The sequence below is a fragment of the Meles meles genome, chromosome 21 (assembly GCF_922984935.1).
Source record: "Meles meles chromosome 21, mMelMel3.1 paternal haplotype, whole genome shotgun sequence".
NCBI classification, from domain to species: domain Eukaryota; kingdom Metazoa; phylum Chordata; class Mammalia; order Carnivora; family Mustelidae; genus Meles; species Meles meles.
In genome coordinates, this window is record NC_060086.1 from 11661787 (window position 1) to 11677419 (window position 15633).

At 45.5% G+C, this 15633-nt stretch overlaps 1 protein-coding gene across 3 annotated transcripts in view; it reads right to left on the minus strand.

The window, feature by feature from the left end:
• LMTK2 (lemur tyrosine kinase 2) overlaps window positions 1-15633 on the minus strand; it is an 86399-nt gene that overhangs the window by 19658 nt on the left and 51108 nt on the right. For all 3 annotated transcript variants that reach the window (XR_006816603.1, XM_045992608.1, XM_045992607.1), the window contains exons 7-8: window positions 11402-11535; window positions 99-183 (exon numbers count right to left, since the gene is read on the minus strand). Coding sequence is in view for 2 of the 3 variants with exons in the window: in XM_045992608.1 (XP_045848564.1) it covers window positions 99-183; window positions 11402-11535 (219 nt within the window). In the remaining variant the exon portion in view is untranslated. The remainder of the gene's footprint in view (window positions 1-98; window positions 184-11401; window positions 11536-15633) is intronic.

Sequence of the window (15633 nt, forward strand, 5' to 3'; positions counted from 1 at the left end):
CACCCCTTCTTCCAAACCGGGGTGGCCTTGTGATATGACCACCTTCTGTCTACGAAGTTAAATCAGCTTCAGGAGAGAATCTTTAGACACCGACTTACCTTGTACCTGCTGAATCCTATTCCATAATCTCCCACTTTCACATTCAGGTCCGAGGTAAGAAAACAGTTTCGCAAGGCTAAGTCACTGAAAGCAGAAAGAGTGAAGTGAACACAAGGACAAGGGGAACCCGCAAGCAGGACAATGTCACCGAAAACTGCTATGAACAAGGCCTTCTCTATGAAGCAGAGTGTATGGTGAGCTTCCTGCTCAGTAATGTTTCGAAATTCTTTTTTAGGGGTGCCTAGGTGACTCAGTCAGGTAAGCCTCTGCGTTTGGCTCATGTCATGATCTCAGGATCCTGGGATCGTGCTCTGCATCAGGCTCCCTGCTCAGCAGGGAGTCTGCTTCTCCCTCTGAACCACGCCCCCTAATGCTTTCTCTCTGTGTCCCTCTCTCAAATAAATAAATAAAAATCTTTAAAAAAAATTCTTATTTATTTGTTTATCTGAGAGAGAGACAGAGATAGCAAGAGAAAGCACAGGTGGGGAGGAGAGGAAGAAGCAGGCTCCTGGCCAAGCTGGGGGTGGATCCCAGGACCCTAGGATCATGACTTGAGCAGAAGGCAGCTGCTTAACTGAATGAGCCACACAGGCACCCCTAAATTTTTTAAATGGAAAAAGGATTATATATCATATTTTTCATTACTAAAATCCACGGAGATGATCAGATTTCTTTTTCTTACAAGTAACTGCTAAGGCAGGGAACCTGGGTGGCTCAGTTGGTTAAAGCCTGACTTGTGATTTCAGCTCATGGGTTGTGAGACTGGGCCCAGCACTGGGCTCCACGCTCGGTGGAAAGTCTGCTTGAGATTCTCTCCCTCTACCCCTCCCCTGTGCTCACTCACACTCTCTAATAATTAAATAAATCTTTTTTTTTTTTTTTAAAGTAACTGCTGAGGTTAAATACCGACCATATCTGTACTTTGTGCTGCATCAATACCGTACTTCCTGGTATTACAGTAACTTGTATTACTTGAGTAATAGTCTAACTGTAGTCTACTTATTATAAGATGAATAAAATTACAGCTTCAAGCACCCAAAACTAACTGACATTACAAATGCTAATGTTTTAGCTTCTTTTTCAAAGACATGTGAGCATTATAAGGAGGCCCTTTCCAAATTACTTCGCTTTCTTGCAAACCCCACCTCTCCACACGGAGGTGAAGAGCATTTTCAGGACTTATCGGAAACAAATTACATAGGTTATTTAAGAACAGGTTAATTCTCAAAAACATATACATTGCAAAGTAAAAACTACTTTTTCTGAAGGAAACTTCCATATAGACAACAGAGTAAACACTTTGAATTTAGGTATAAGCCACCTTTTATCCTTCAATCTTTTTATCTTTCTGATCATCCACTGGCATAGGAATTCAAGAGTCCACTAAACTAACGTAGAAAAGCAGACCCCATTTATAGTTTCAAATCATAAAGGCATCAAAAACTTTCTGCAGTCCAAAACTCAAAATGTTTAGACAGGATTTTAGAAGACAAAAGCTTACATTAACGATTAAATTCTTCATTTCCCAAGATTTTAATTTCCGAAGTTTACATGCCCGACACAGGACCTCAGGCTGACGTAACTCCAGGACAGCCTGCCTGGGACGTAAGGGCACTGATCCAATCATGCATTAATGGCTAAGATTTATAAAGCACTTACTCTACACTGGGTATTGCTCTAAGCTCCATACAGGTATTAACTCATTTAATCTTCACAAGGAACCCTGTAAGTGGACGCTCTTATCTTCCCCATTCAGAGCTGAAGAAATTGTAACTTCGTCAGAGGTGCAAAGCCAGCAAGAAGCCGTCCCCCCTCGGTAACCCTCAGTGACAACACACCACAATCAGAGCGCTGTCCTGGTCCCTGGAGAACACGTGCTCATCTAGACGGCCAGCTGGTGCTACTCAGCCAGCTCCACGCTGGGTTTACTATCGGTAATTTTCGCGGTGTTCCCCTCAGAAGCCTTCAGGCCTATGGTGTCTGGGAGCAAGAGAGAAACTTCCAATATCAAGAAGAAAATCAGTCTCTCTGTTTTGGAACGAAGGGAGGCAGGAGAGAGGCAAAAGCAATACACCCACGGAGGGCAGAAAAGTGGAAATGCCCTCCGTCGGGCGGCACTGTCCACTGGACGGACAGTGGCAAGAGGACAGTGTACAGGTTCTGCCGACCAAGGCTCTGTCACTGAGCACCACTGACGGGCATTTCCAGAGTCTCTAGAAATAGATCCTTCTCAACCTTCCCCACATCTCTCTCCTAAGGCCAGAATTAAAAGCTGGGTGGCCCGGCACTCCAACGGGGCCCTGTGTATGTCCCCGGCAGGTGGGCAGCAACCTCAGCCCTTGGCTCCTTCCCCGCAGGCCATCGGAACAACTGACCCCTGGGCAACAACTGGGTGGCCCTGCTCCTCCCCTCCTCTACCCTCTCCTTCCACATGTTCAGTGCAAGTCTTTAGAGCAAATGTGAAGGTTACAGAAAAGATGAAAAGCCACCTAAGTCACATTAAGTAAAAGGCCAGTGGCTTTGAGTGTAAAATGCATCCTAAAACTCCAACACAATCCAACTGATGCTCTCAGGGGAAGAAGAAAGGCTTCTCCTCACCTGAAATCCGAAGTAATGAGGACCCAAACTGGGGGAGGCTGGAGGAGCTTCCCTTAAACCTGCCCAATGCTTCCCCAAGCGTGGTAGCATCACACACAGCACAGCAGGGCGGGGCGGGAGGGGGCGGGTAGTGGGGGAGCAACCAGGGCGATCTGGGAGCTCCTTCGGAGCACTTAGGAGCAGTGTGACTTGGGGCAAGTCATTTAACATATCCAAGCCTTAGTTTACTCACAAACAGAGATGCACTGTAGGAGCTAACTCAGTAAGGATAAAATGAAGCGATATATGAAATGTTCTCAAAATGTTAAGACGCTATCCAGTTCTAAGATAATGATACAATTCAATTCGTAACTGGAAAAAGCAAATGTTCTCTGAAGCCTAACACCCAAAGCTAGAGAGGAGAAAAACACAAAGGTGTAACTTAACAACACAGGTAATTCTTGACGTCAATGGCTGCTTTTGGTCAGGAAACACAAACATACCCAGTATATTCTTCCTTCAAGTTGAAAAACAGGTCTAGTGGTGAGGCTGCCACATGATCTGACAGCCTCTGGCTCTGTCCCCTCGGCTGGCAGCAAGGCCATGGCCTCCGATGTCAGCGATGTCAGCGAGGGCCTCGGCCGTGTGAGCGGCGCAGAGAGCTGCGGAAAGTGCGGATCCGCAGACCTAAAGAGCTCCCCATCCTGACTCACAAAGAAGCGTCACTACGTGTTCTCAGCTCAGCCAGAGCTGGAGTTAACTGGCCCCTAAAGAACCGCTGGACTGGAAACAGCTCAGTGAGGCTGCAGCCATTTTCAAAATCACCCACGCCTCTGTCCATGTTATTGGTGCTTCCCCGAGCAGGCGCAATTCCTGATACACAGAGGCACACACAAGAAGCGAAGTCGCTGAAACTGACTGCTGAGTATTCTTCTAGGGCACGGCATACGTTATCTTAATTCCTCTTGACAACAGCGCTTTTAGGATAAAATTATCCCCATCTCAGAAGAACCAGGTTCAGAAGGACTAAGTAATGTGGCTTATCTTGGTACAGCTGACAGAGAGGTGAATTAGCAACCTGAACCCCTCATTCCTGCTTTGCTCACCAGACCGCTCTGCTCTTGGTGGGCCCCGAAGTTTAAAAAAAAAAAAAAAAATCACTAAGGGTTTTGAAGAAACTGCCACTTATCACTCAAAGATGGGACGTAGCTCAAAGCGGTACAAGCTCAAGATGAAAGCCAGAGGACTGTGATATGGCACAAAGGACGCAGGTTTGACCACTTTCACCCCGATCTATTAGGTCAGGCCTTGCTAGCTGAATAAGACTCCATTTACTGAGCTTCTCCTGCAGGTCAGGCCCCTGCTAGGCTCCGGGTGTACAGAGGACATCTGTGCTGTGAAATTCTGGGTGGACGCCAAGGAGAAGGTCCGTGGCTAGAATGTGGGCCACCACTACTGGCCTGGGTTTTGAGAAATGGTGATAAAATGGGGACAAAGCCTTCAGTTCTCAGTTTTTCTCCAGGGTTGGGTCAGAGCTGACACTGAGCCAGACACTCAGGCTTCTATGGGTCTCAACCTCTGGTTACAGCTTATCTCCTCCCTGGACACGATTACGAGACCGGACGAAATACATTCGTCTGCAAGCAGTTTTCAGGTTCTGAACAGTGAAGAGCCCAGGTTCTCGTCCTGACGAGAAACCAGATAGCAGAGGTGAGCTCCACGTGGCCTCCAGCTTTCTGTTTAGGGTCACTTTCCAAACCATGGCACAGAGATATGGAGCCCTGAGAGCAACAGCTTCCCTGGATGGCAGAAACAGAGGCTGCCAAAGAGGCTGAACCGTAGGGCAGGGTAGGAGGAGAGGAGGGAGTAAGTTCAGAGAGCGGGCCAGCACCCCAGAAATCTGCACGGGGGTCCCTCTGAGTCTTTGTCTGCGGACGACTCCTGACTTGCATTATGTGTGTGCCCTGGGAGAGAATGAGGCTGACAGGACACTCACAGAACTGGGTACTGGTCAGAGTGGAGAGACTTTCCTCAACAGCCTGGTTCCGCCCCTTCAAGTCCTTAAGGTTACTCTGACATCAGGCAGGCGATCCTCTAGAGCGTCCTAAAGGCGTCTCACCAGGAGGGAGCTGAGCTGCCAATCAACGGCCCGCTCTTGAGAGCGGTAGTTCTCACGCTGGGCGTGCACTGGAGTCACGTGGGACGTGAGTGAAAATGCACTAGGCCTGCAGTGGGGCTGGCAGTACCCCTCAGACAACCCCCAGAATCCAAGCCCGGCCTAGAAGGCCACATCAGATCAGGGTCAGGGAAGGCCAGCGTGGTTGACAAGTGACAAACCGCTGGCTTCAGAACATGGCGAGCACTCCGCCGGGGCTCCCCGGACAATAATTTTCCCATAAGGCCCAGGGTCATCTAGAAAACTGGAACATTTAGTACTTTACCTACACCTAAGGATTTTAAGTTGAGGGCGAGGGTCCCGAAGCAAAGGCCTACCACCGGAAGACCCCTGCTTTCATGCCCCCCTGCTTGGTACACAGGCACTCAGCCAGCAGGGGGCGTTCTTTCCCCGAGGGCAGAGTGCAGCCCGCCGGAGCCTCGAGCTAGTCCTCTCGTGCACACGCACAGGCCTTCCACAGCAACCGAGTTGCGGGGATCCTAGGCTTCTTCTGAGGCTTCCTCAAGTGCTGCCATTCTTTCTTTCTTTTAATTAAAAAAATGTCTTTTTCTTTTAAACTATCTTCCTCCCCCAGCTCCACCCATTCCGGGTAACACGTACAAACTGGTAGGTATAATCTTTCTATATTTTTCCATATACGCGGTATATACATCAAGAAAATACAGATAAGGGGAATAAGGAGCATTTGCTTTTGTGCGACATTACACCTACCTCTCCATCTTTATTCTTTACCCAACAACAGCACGGCTGGAAATCCCGCCAGAGCAACCAGTCACCCAGCAGCTCTGCATCTTTCTCTACGACAGCCGTGTGGTACTCCACAGCGCCGATGGCCTGGAACTGGTTCTCTGTCCCCCCCATGAATGCTTACTTTGTCGTGTTTATTTTGCCGCCGCCTCAAATGACGCAACGACAGATCATTCTACGCCATGTCCTTAAGTTCCGGGGCCTCTCTGTCCTATGGAAGTGAGTCTAGCAATAGGAATGTGTATTTTTAATTATACAGTTATCACCCTCATAGCTTTTCAGAAACTGGTAATGATTTACACGCAACTCGGGACAGAAACTCGCCCACATCCCTACTAGCAACAGACGCAGCGGTTCCGTTAGCTCTGAGGTTCCATGCCTTTAACCTGCCTGTCCCTAACTACCAAATGGAATCGACTTTCCATCTGCTGGCCGGTCTGCCTCTGCCCGTCTGTCTCGGGTCTCAGGTCCTCTCGCCAATTCATAGGCACCTGTTGTGTGTCCTGAGCAGTCGCCCTTTGGCTGCAACTCGTGTTGGCAGCTACACCTTCCCAAGTCTGTTGTCCACTGACTTTGTGGTGGTGTCTGTTGCTACGCAAAATATTTAATTTTTATAGAACAGTCAATAAAGGGTGTAATAGTCACCCTTTATTTTACAGGAAAAGAGGGCCTTTCTGGTTAGGAGGCCTCGCTCATCGCTGGGTAACACATACAGCTTTCCAGAATTCTGCCAATATCACACTTATTTTTTTTGTATTTTGATTTTCATGTACAGGATGGTGCACAGGTCCAGTAATTTCCCAGATGGGTAATGAACTGTGCCCGCAATTAACAGGGAAGTCATCTCTTCCCCCCTGATTTGAATTTCACTTTGAGCACACACTCACCTGTTCTATGTACTGTCTGCTCTCCACCAGTCTGTTTCTCCATCAAAACCAAACCAATCTCTATCCCAGTGGTTTGCTGGGAGCTCTGACAACTCGCAAAGCAAGCCTGCTTTGCTGCCTCAACAATTCACTTCTTTTTCATACTCTACTGGCTCTTCTAGACACTATTTTTTCATGTGAAGCTAAAGATAATTTTTACCACCCCCCCCCCCCACTAAATCCTCTGAGGACTCTTACTTGGATTATTTATGAAGTTCATGTATTAATTTTGAGTTAACTTGGGTGCCTGGGTGGCTCAGTCAGTTGAGTGGCTGCCTTCAGCTCAGGTCAAGATCCCAGGGTCCTGGGATCGAGTCTGCATCAGGATCCCTGCTTCTCTCCCTCTCCCCGCCCCCCCCCCCCCCCCCAGCTTGTGCACTCTCTCTCTGGCTCACTCTCGCTCTCAAATAAAATCTTTAAAAAAAAAATTTTTCAGTTAACTGACATTTTTGTGTTGTCTTCCCACCATAAAACCATAAAATGGGGTACACATTTCCATTTGTTCACATGTTTTATGTCCTTCAGCAAAACTGCATATAGCTTCCTTCACATAGTCCTATATCTTTCTCACATTATTTATTCCTAAATAATTTATAATTATAACAAATAATTTTTGTAGCACTGGAGAAAACGGAATGGGGTTTTTTGCCCTATTTCCAGGTACACTTTAGTATATCTATAATCAAACTACAGTAATCCTCTCATTAATTTTTAAAATTATTTTTTAAAAGATTTTATTTATTTGAGAGAGAGAGAGAGAATGAGAGAGAGCACGAGAGCTGAGAACGTCAGAAAAAGCAGCAGACTCCCCATGGAGTTGGGAGCCTGATGCGGGACTCGATCCCAGGACTCCAAGATCATGACCTGAGCCAAAGGCTGTCGCTCAACCAACTGAGCCACCCAGGCACCCCATCTCATTGATTTTGCTTTTTTTTTTTAAAGATTTTATTTATTTATTTGACAGAGAGAGATCACAAGTAGGCAAAGAGGCAGGCAGAGAGAGAGAGGGAAGCAGGCTCCCCGCTGAGCAGAGAGCCCGATGTGGGACTCGATCCCAGGACCCTGAGATCATGACCTGAGCCGAAGGCAGCGGCTTAATCCACTGAGCCACCCAGGCGCCCCTTGATTTTGCTTTTTGAAGAAACTAGTATCTTGCTTTTTTCTCAGTACACAGTATCATGTCACCAGTAATAAAGAGTGACCAGTGATTGTTTAGGGTAGCTTACTGGATAAGAGCGTGGGCCCCGGAGAACACAGTTCTGGTTTTGAATACCAGCTCTGCTCTATGACCAAGATCTTCCGAGTGAAGACGACGAGACCAGAGCAGGTGAGGCCCCACATCTGGGACCCTCACTCTTTCATTTCACACACACGGGTCAAATGCCTGCAGACTTTCAGCTCAAGCCAGATTCCGCAGCCCATGTAAGGAAAGTCTTTGGATTTTCCTCATGGGAGCAAGATGATGGTACTTTTTCTTTTCACTTAATACAACTATATGGCTTTGATATAAACTGCTCAGTCAGGGAGAGCTCCCCTCAACTTGGCAGATGGGGTGCTGCCCAATTCACGGATCATTTAATAAAACCAATTAGATCTTCAAAAATGAAATAATCAGAAGAATTAAAGCAACCATATTTATTGCCATATAAAAATTTTTTCCTTGAAGACGAATCTTTAAAAGAGGAAATATGAGAAGGAGTTTAGAAAGAGGCAATCTGAAGACTTTGCAGGCACACAAATTAATGAAATACCCTAATAGTCCACCAGCTGAAAGAAACACTCAGCTAGAGGCGCAGCACAAGCCGATTAGGAACCAGATTTCCACATCTCTACCACTGTGGTCACAACACACAGTACGGATTAAGGAAAAATCATGTAAAGTGCACCTAACCCTAGTGTTCATGTATCATGCTCCTGCAACACTGGGTGGCCGCACTCTGAGAGCCGGAGAACTTCAGGGTTTCTCAGCAGAAAATTACCTGAACTTTAAAACCAGGAAAATCCTAAAGAGGCTCTCTCGTGAACACTGGTGACCTGCGTACTCCTCAAGGCCATGACCACACAGGTCTTCGGCTACCAGAGCCACCACAAGGCCCACACCACCAGCTAGAACCTCTGTGTACTTAGCTCACTGTGGTGACCTGTGGCATCTCACTGCAAACGCTAAGGAAAGCTGACAGGCAAGGGACAGGAAGTCCCAGGCTCTAGGCCAGAAAGGCAGAATGCTGTGGAACGTAGCATACTGGCAGCTTCTGCTGTTTACATGGCCTTCATGGATGTCACATGCAAACTTCAGAGATGCAGGCTACCCAAGACCCAGGCATACGTCTCCTCTTAAATAATAAGCAAAAATAAAATTTAACTGGGGGTGCTTTACTAGATCAGTTTCCAAAACAACCAACAGCTTTTAGTTGGACGTGTGGGCTATTCTATTTTCAACCAACACCAAAAGCCTGACTTTGAGTCAGCCAATAAATATTCTATATTCTGATTTAAAAATATGCTATATGGTTTGTTATCATAAAAAAAATAATTCAAAGCACAAATTTTGCCCCGAGTGGGAATTTTACATAGAATATAGCTACTTAAGAGAGAGAGTGAGAGAGAGGGACACCTGGGTGGCTCAGTCGGTTAAGCACCTGCTTTCCGCTCAGGTCATGATCCCAGGGTCCTGGGATTGAGCCCCTCATTGGGCTCCCTGCTCATGCTCGGTGGACAGCCTGCTTCTCCCTCTTCCTGCCACTCCCCCTGCTTGTGCACGCACACTCTCTCTGACAAATAAATAAAATTTTTTAAAAGATAGGGAGGGAGGGAGGGAAGGGGACAGTTGGCAATTGTTTAAAGAATATTCTTTACCTTGAGTTTTTGTACTTGGACAACATCCAAATCATGTGATTTAATTTATCATCTTTATATATTCTAAAGCACACAAAATCCTAAATTAAATAGAACTTTACCCTATAGAAACTCACAGGAAAGGAACATTTACTCTGATGTCTTTGCCAATTTTTAAAATACAGTAGCAGGAACACACCTGAACTTTAAATGCAGTTTCTAGGGGCGCCTGGGTGGCTCAGTGGGTTAAACCTCTGCTTTCGGCTCAGGTCATGATCTCAGGGTCCTGGGATCGAGCCCCGCATCAGGCTCTCTGCTCAGCAGGGAGCCTGCTTCCTCCTCTCTCTCTCTGCCTGCCTCTGTGCCTACTTGTGATCTCAGTCTGTCAAATAAATAAATAAAATCTTTATTAAAAAAGGGGGGGAATTCACTGGCTACTGTTTAAATCTGAAAATTCAAGACAAAGCAGGATGAGCTTTGCTATTTAGAAACAGGAAAAAATCAAAGGCTCCAGCTGGAAAGGTTGGAGGCTGGGAAGATTCCCACCCTGGGGTGGGGCACAAGGCAGCCATTTGTTATAAATAAATAAATAAATGAATGAATGCAGTTTCTAGCTGCCTCTGAGGCCTTTGTGCTGATGTCTGACATGACACCGTCTCTAAATGTCCCAGCCTCCAAGATCTAAAACTCCTAAACCACCTGTTAAGAGACTAATCCACCATGTCTTACAAAAGAGGAATACAAATATGCTGGGTATTAACCTGTTAGAAGAGATTAAAAAATGAAATCCAAGATTTCTCCATTATAAGGCAAACAGATATTTACATTTTGAAGTTTCGTGTAAGGGATTCTGCCTCGTGCTTGAAGAAATCCATAATCTTTGGGTTATTTTATAAAGCCCTTAATCAGAATGACTTGCTCACTATGCATGTCAAGTGAGATACAGATGTATGGAAAAATGTTAATAGTTTTCTTTCTTCCCTACCTGGAAACAACGTTGACAATATGATAGGGTACTTTTCCATGTCTGCTCTCACATACACGCGCGTGCACACACAGGTGCACACACTCACACCTCTACAAATACAAGCAGGTGTTTTCTTACTTAAAAAAAAAAAAAGGAGTCACACTATAAATATATTCCTGTGCAATCTACCTTTTAAAAGATAGAATACTCTAAGGAAAAAAAAGAGAATACTTTATAGCCTTTAAAGTCAACACACACACACACACACAAACACACAGGTGCCCGTTTTCAGCTCTTTGGATCACTAAGAGTTAAATTATTTAGTAAAAGTCAACTAAAGAGAAGCTGGTTTCCCTGGAGACCTGAGAAATAATTTCAAACATATTTTAAACATAAATCAGAGCACAGAAGGCTAGAGGAGAGTCAGCAGAAATCTCCTTCTGGGTTCACAGAACCATTACCTCAGACAGGACTCAAGCCCTTTGTTGTTTTAATTACGAAAATTACATCAATGGTCTGAGCAAAATATAATGTGCTCCAAAGAGCTGTGGCTATTCAAATCGGACCAGAAAGGTTTCTACACACATGTGTTACGCTGACCGGCGTGCTGCTCACACACGACGCCAGACCACCTAACAAGCGGCCTGGGGACCGGGCAGGCCGGGAGAGGGGAAGCAGGCCTCTCTGAGCCCTGACCCTCCACAAAAAGATGATGCCAGCCTATCAGATCCTCTCTTCCTCACCCAGGAACCACACCTCACCCAGAACCACAGCCTGAAGCTGACACGAACGGGACACACAGGAAGATGTCAGCACGGCCACTGGCACCGTCTGCTCTCAGCTCTGAGCCAATGGTTTCACGTTCTCTGAAAGTCTGGAAATGGCTTCTAGGCCTCAGGCTGTATGAAGACATTCCGTTCCCCAGTTTTGGTTTAACCGAAGCCCAACTCCGCCCTCATGCCAATACTGGGACAGACAGGACAGCTTCTACTCATCCGCCCTCTGAAGTCCTCTGCAGAACCTCGACAACCGGAGCCGCCAGACAGACCCACCTGCACCACCGGCCGGACCCACCTGTGCAGGAAGTGCAGCTTGTGCATGGCGGCCAGGCCCGCTGCGATCTCGCAGGCCATCCGCTGCAGCAGCATGGTCTGCGAGTCCCCCCTCACGTGCTCTTGCTCGTTGCGCAGGTAAGCTTTCAGGTCCCCCTGCAAAAGGGAGTCCAGGTCAGCTTCCAAAGGGGCCGAGGTGAACGCACTGGCAACTCAACAGGTGCCTTAGCTAATGTTAACTACTAAGATTACTTACTAGAAATCACTTAGATTTGACCTTGATAAAGAATCTAATTCGAACAAGTCCCAAATTACAAAGAATAATTCCACCCAAAAACTTATTAGCTAAATTATTAAAACTTATTTAGCTAATTAGCTAAATATTGGTTTATCTTTAAAGAAACTAAATATTAGTTTATATGAACACTTGTAAAACAAAAAGTAAAAATAAGGTAATTTTTTAAAGATGCACAATATAAACTAAGTGCAGACGTAGAGAAGTTTCCAGGTAACTGAGGTGGTATGCTGCCATGTGCACCGCCTTTACGGATTTCTAGGAGACACACAGTCAGAGAACATTACGTCACAAAGGCTATCATCAAAGCATTTGTGAGCAACAGAGAGGGAAAGAACCAAAGAAAACTGGATGGGAGAGGAAGGGGACAAAGCGTGCTGAGTGCTGGCCAAGTCTCTGCCAGCCTCCCCGCTCCCCAGGGCCCTGTGCTGCCCAGCCACTCTGAAAAAGAACATTCCAGGCCCTCCAGAAAAATTCATAAAGTTACGAAGCCTATTCAAAGGGAGGCAGCATGAGCAGAAAAATGAACAAATTCACACCTGGACACTCGACATGCAAACACTGAAATGCTGAGCTCTCCAGGCGCTCCTGCCAGACTTCCCCATGTTACTCTGCCTCTCTGCAGAGACTTTAATCTAGGAATGTAAGTTTTGGGGAAATACATGTTTAAGGAAATAAAATCTTCCATGTTCTCCTTATCACATGTGTAAATATTTATTGATCAGACTCAATTCCAAATTAAGTGTTACATAAACGGTTAATACAATTTAGAAAGCAACTCAATAGCTTTCAGTGTGTGTTATATCTGAGTTGAGGAAAGATGCCTGTTGGGGGGACCAATGAAGGAGCAGAATGCATTTCCTACCACTGTTAGGAAAAACAGCCAATTTATCAAATTCCCGGAGTAAAAACCTCAAAACACAAATATTTGGTTACAAACATCTGCTGACTTTTAACGCTAAACACATTACAATATAAATTCCAGGTCCACTCCAGGAAATCTTTCATTCCCAGTTTCAAGGATTTTTATACGAATGACAATGCTGAGATTAATAATCACTGCCATCGGAACTTTTGAGCAGTGTGCCGAGCACTGTGCTGGGAGCTTCTACACTCAATGCCTCAAATAATTCTTGCAATTTGAAACACTTCCTGGATGTGAAAATGAGGCCCAGGGTGTAGGCAAAGAACTGTGCACAAAGCCACAGCCAATAAACAGGATAGGATAAATAAAAAGTAGGAGTGCAGCCTCCTACTTCTCGGTTTTACCAACCTGTCAAGATCCTACTTAGGGATGCAGATCGAATCAATTTATTTTACAAGAATGAATGTAAAATAACTTATGCCAACCCTATGGATTTGTTGGATTCTCCCAAACTTAATGGAACTTAGGTGGGGCAGTGGGGGTAGAGGGGGCTTGGGGTGGGGATTTCGTGTCCTTAGAACCCATGTCTCTGACCTCTTATTTCCTCCCAGACATGATGCTGGAATTGCAAGCTGCTCCAGAGCAGAAACAGACCCTTTCCTGCCTTTTACAAACACGGTGTCCCTGCCTGCCCCTAACCCCCCCCACCCCAAGGCTAGCCTCTACCCAGCGGTGGGAATGGTGGAATAAAGATGATTCTCACATTACATTAACCCAGACAAACAACAGCAAAAAGCTCCAGGCCTACGGGCTAATGGGATTTTCAAAAGGTGGCCCATGCAGAAACTAAATATGAAAATAAATAGTTTTAAGTTTATTTACATTACCAATGAAATGGCAACTTAAATCCCATTTGTCTAAACCCTCTCCTGCAATATCCATCGAAGGAAAAAATCACCCTCACACAAAAGTAGCATTATGCTGCGCCGTGTCTGGCCAATTCTCAAAGCCAACAGAAGCTTCTGGCAAACACTGAACACTTCACAAGTGACTTTGGCCATGAAGGCAGAATGGCAGAGTGGGTGTAGGTATTTTTCAAGGTTATCTTAAGTACAGTTTACCCATGGACCAGACAGGGGTTAGGGGCACTGAGGCCCGAGCGGTCGAACATTCACATATAACTCTAGACTCTACAAAAATGGAACGAATACAGCCTGTTTTTGACCAGAAGTCTTACTGTGTAATATGAAGGGCCACTTAACACACATTTTGTACGTTACGTATATACTATATTCTTAGAATAAGGTAGACAGAAAAAAGAAAATGTTTAAGAAATAATGAGGAAGAAAAAATACACTTACAGCGCTGTCCTGCACGTATCGGGAAAAATCGGCGTCTAAGTGGACCTGCGTGGTTCAAACCCATGTTGTTCATGGGACAACTGTATACTCATTACCACTGGCTGTGTTAAGAGGTCTTATCTCCACAACAATTCCCTCTCCAAATTTCACCAGAAGGTAAAATAACAAGCAGAAGGGGATGTTGTATAGGAATGTTCATGCTCCTAATGTTTCTGGCTTGGCAAAACTAAAAGGCTCTCCCCACCCCCCTGTGCCGGAGGTGAACTCAGCAGTTAGCACAAGCCAGGTAAACACCTCTAACCGGGGTGAGGAGCTGACATCAATGAGTGAGGAGGAGGCTGGTCACTGTTTCTCCTGGATGGGATCAGTGGCAGTTTGTGTAGGACCCAGGGTTAGTTCTATCATCTAGAGAGATCCTTGGAACTCTCCTGGCACCAGTGTTTAAATCTTTTTTTTTTTTTTATGTTTTATTTATTTGAGAGAGAAAGAGAACCAGTGGGAGGGCAGAGGGAGACAGAAAGAGAGAGAGAGAATCTCAAGCAGACTCCACACTGAGTGCAGAGCCTGACGTGGGGCTCGATCTCATGACCCTGAGATCATGACTTGAATTAAAATGAAGAGTCGCATGCTTAAAGGAGTGAGCCACCCAAGTGCCACTGGTACCACTATTAAAAAAAAAAAAAAATCAGGGGCGCCTGGGTGGCTCACTGGATTAAGCCTCTGCCTTCAGCTCAGGTCATGATCTCAGGGTCCTGGGATGGAGCCCTGCATCGGGCTCTCTGCTCAGCAGGGATCCTGCTTCCTCCACTCTCTCTGCCTGCCTCTCTGCCTACTTGTGATCTCTCTGTCAAATAAATAAATAAAATTTTAAAAAATCATCATATAGCCTTTAATTACGGTAAAAAAATTTATAGTAAGTAAACGCTAAAAATTGATTCATTCTGTCCAAAACAGACAAAACTGTATTGAGATATCTGGTTTACTTAGGTTTCAGTGGTACTTAATGAGTACAGAGGGATTATCTGGCCCCTTATTTAAAGGGAAAAAAAAAAAAAAACCATAGGCGAACCATTAAGAGACTATGGACTCTGAAAAACAACCTGAGGGTTTTGAAGGGTCAGGGCTGGGAGGTTGGGGGAACAGGTGGTGGGTAATGGGGAAGGCACGTTTTGCATGGAGCACTGGGTGTTGTGCAAAAACAATGAATACTGTTATGCTGAAAAAAATAAATAAAATGGGAAAAAAAAAACATGAAGAACAGCAATGTATTCTGAATTAAAATACACTTTCCTTTATCCAAGTCTTAAAAATTTCTCAGATCCTCCCCAAAACCTCCCAAAAAGACTAGAAAAGAAACATGTATGGCACTAGATGGCAGCAAAGCGCTATACCAAGAACTCTGAGGGAACAGGGACAGGGAATGGCCTCCTGCACTGAGTCATCCAAAAGACCTTCATAGGGACCCTCACACATGTCCTCTTGACTTCCAACCCAAACCGAGATGAGGGCTCTAGCCAGCTTTCTGCAGGACACTGAAAACAATAAATAGATTTCATCATAATGTAAAAACTCCACAAGTCAACAGTTCAATCTCTGGAAAATTAGAGCCATTTATAGGCTTAATATGATGACTTGGTGGGGGGGGCGGAATTTATGATTTATAAACAAAAATTTGAATGAAAGGACATAAGACGGGCATAAACAGCCACAATCTCAGCCGCCGCCAATGAACG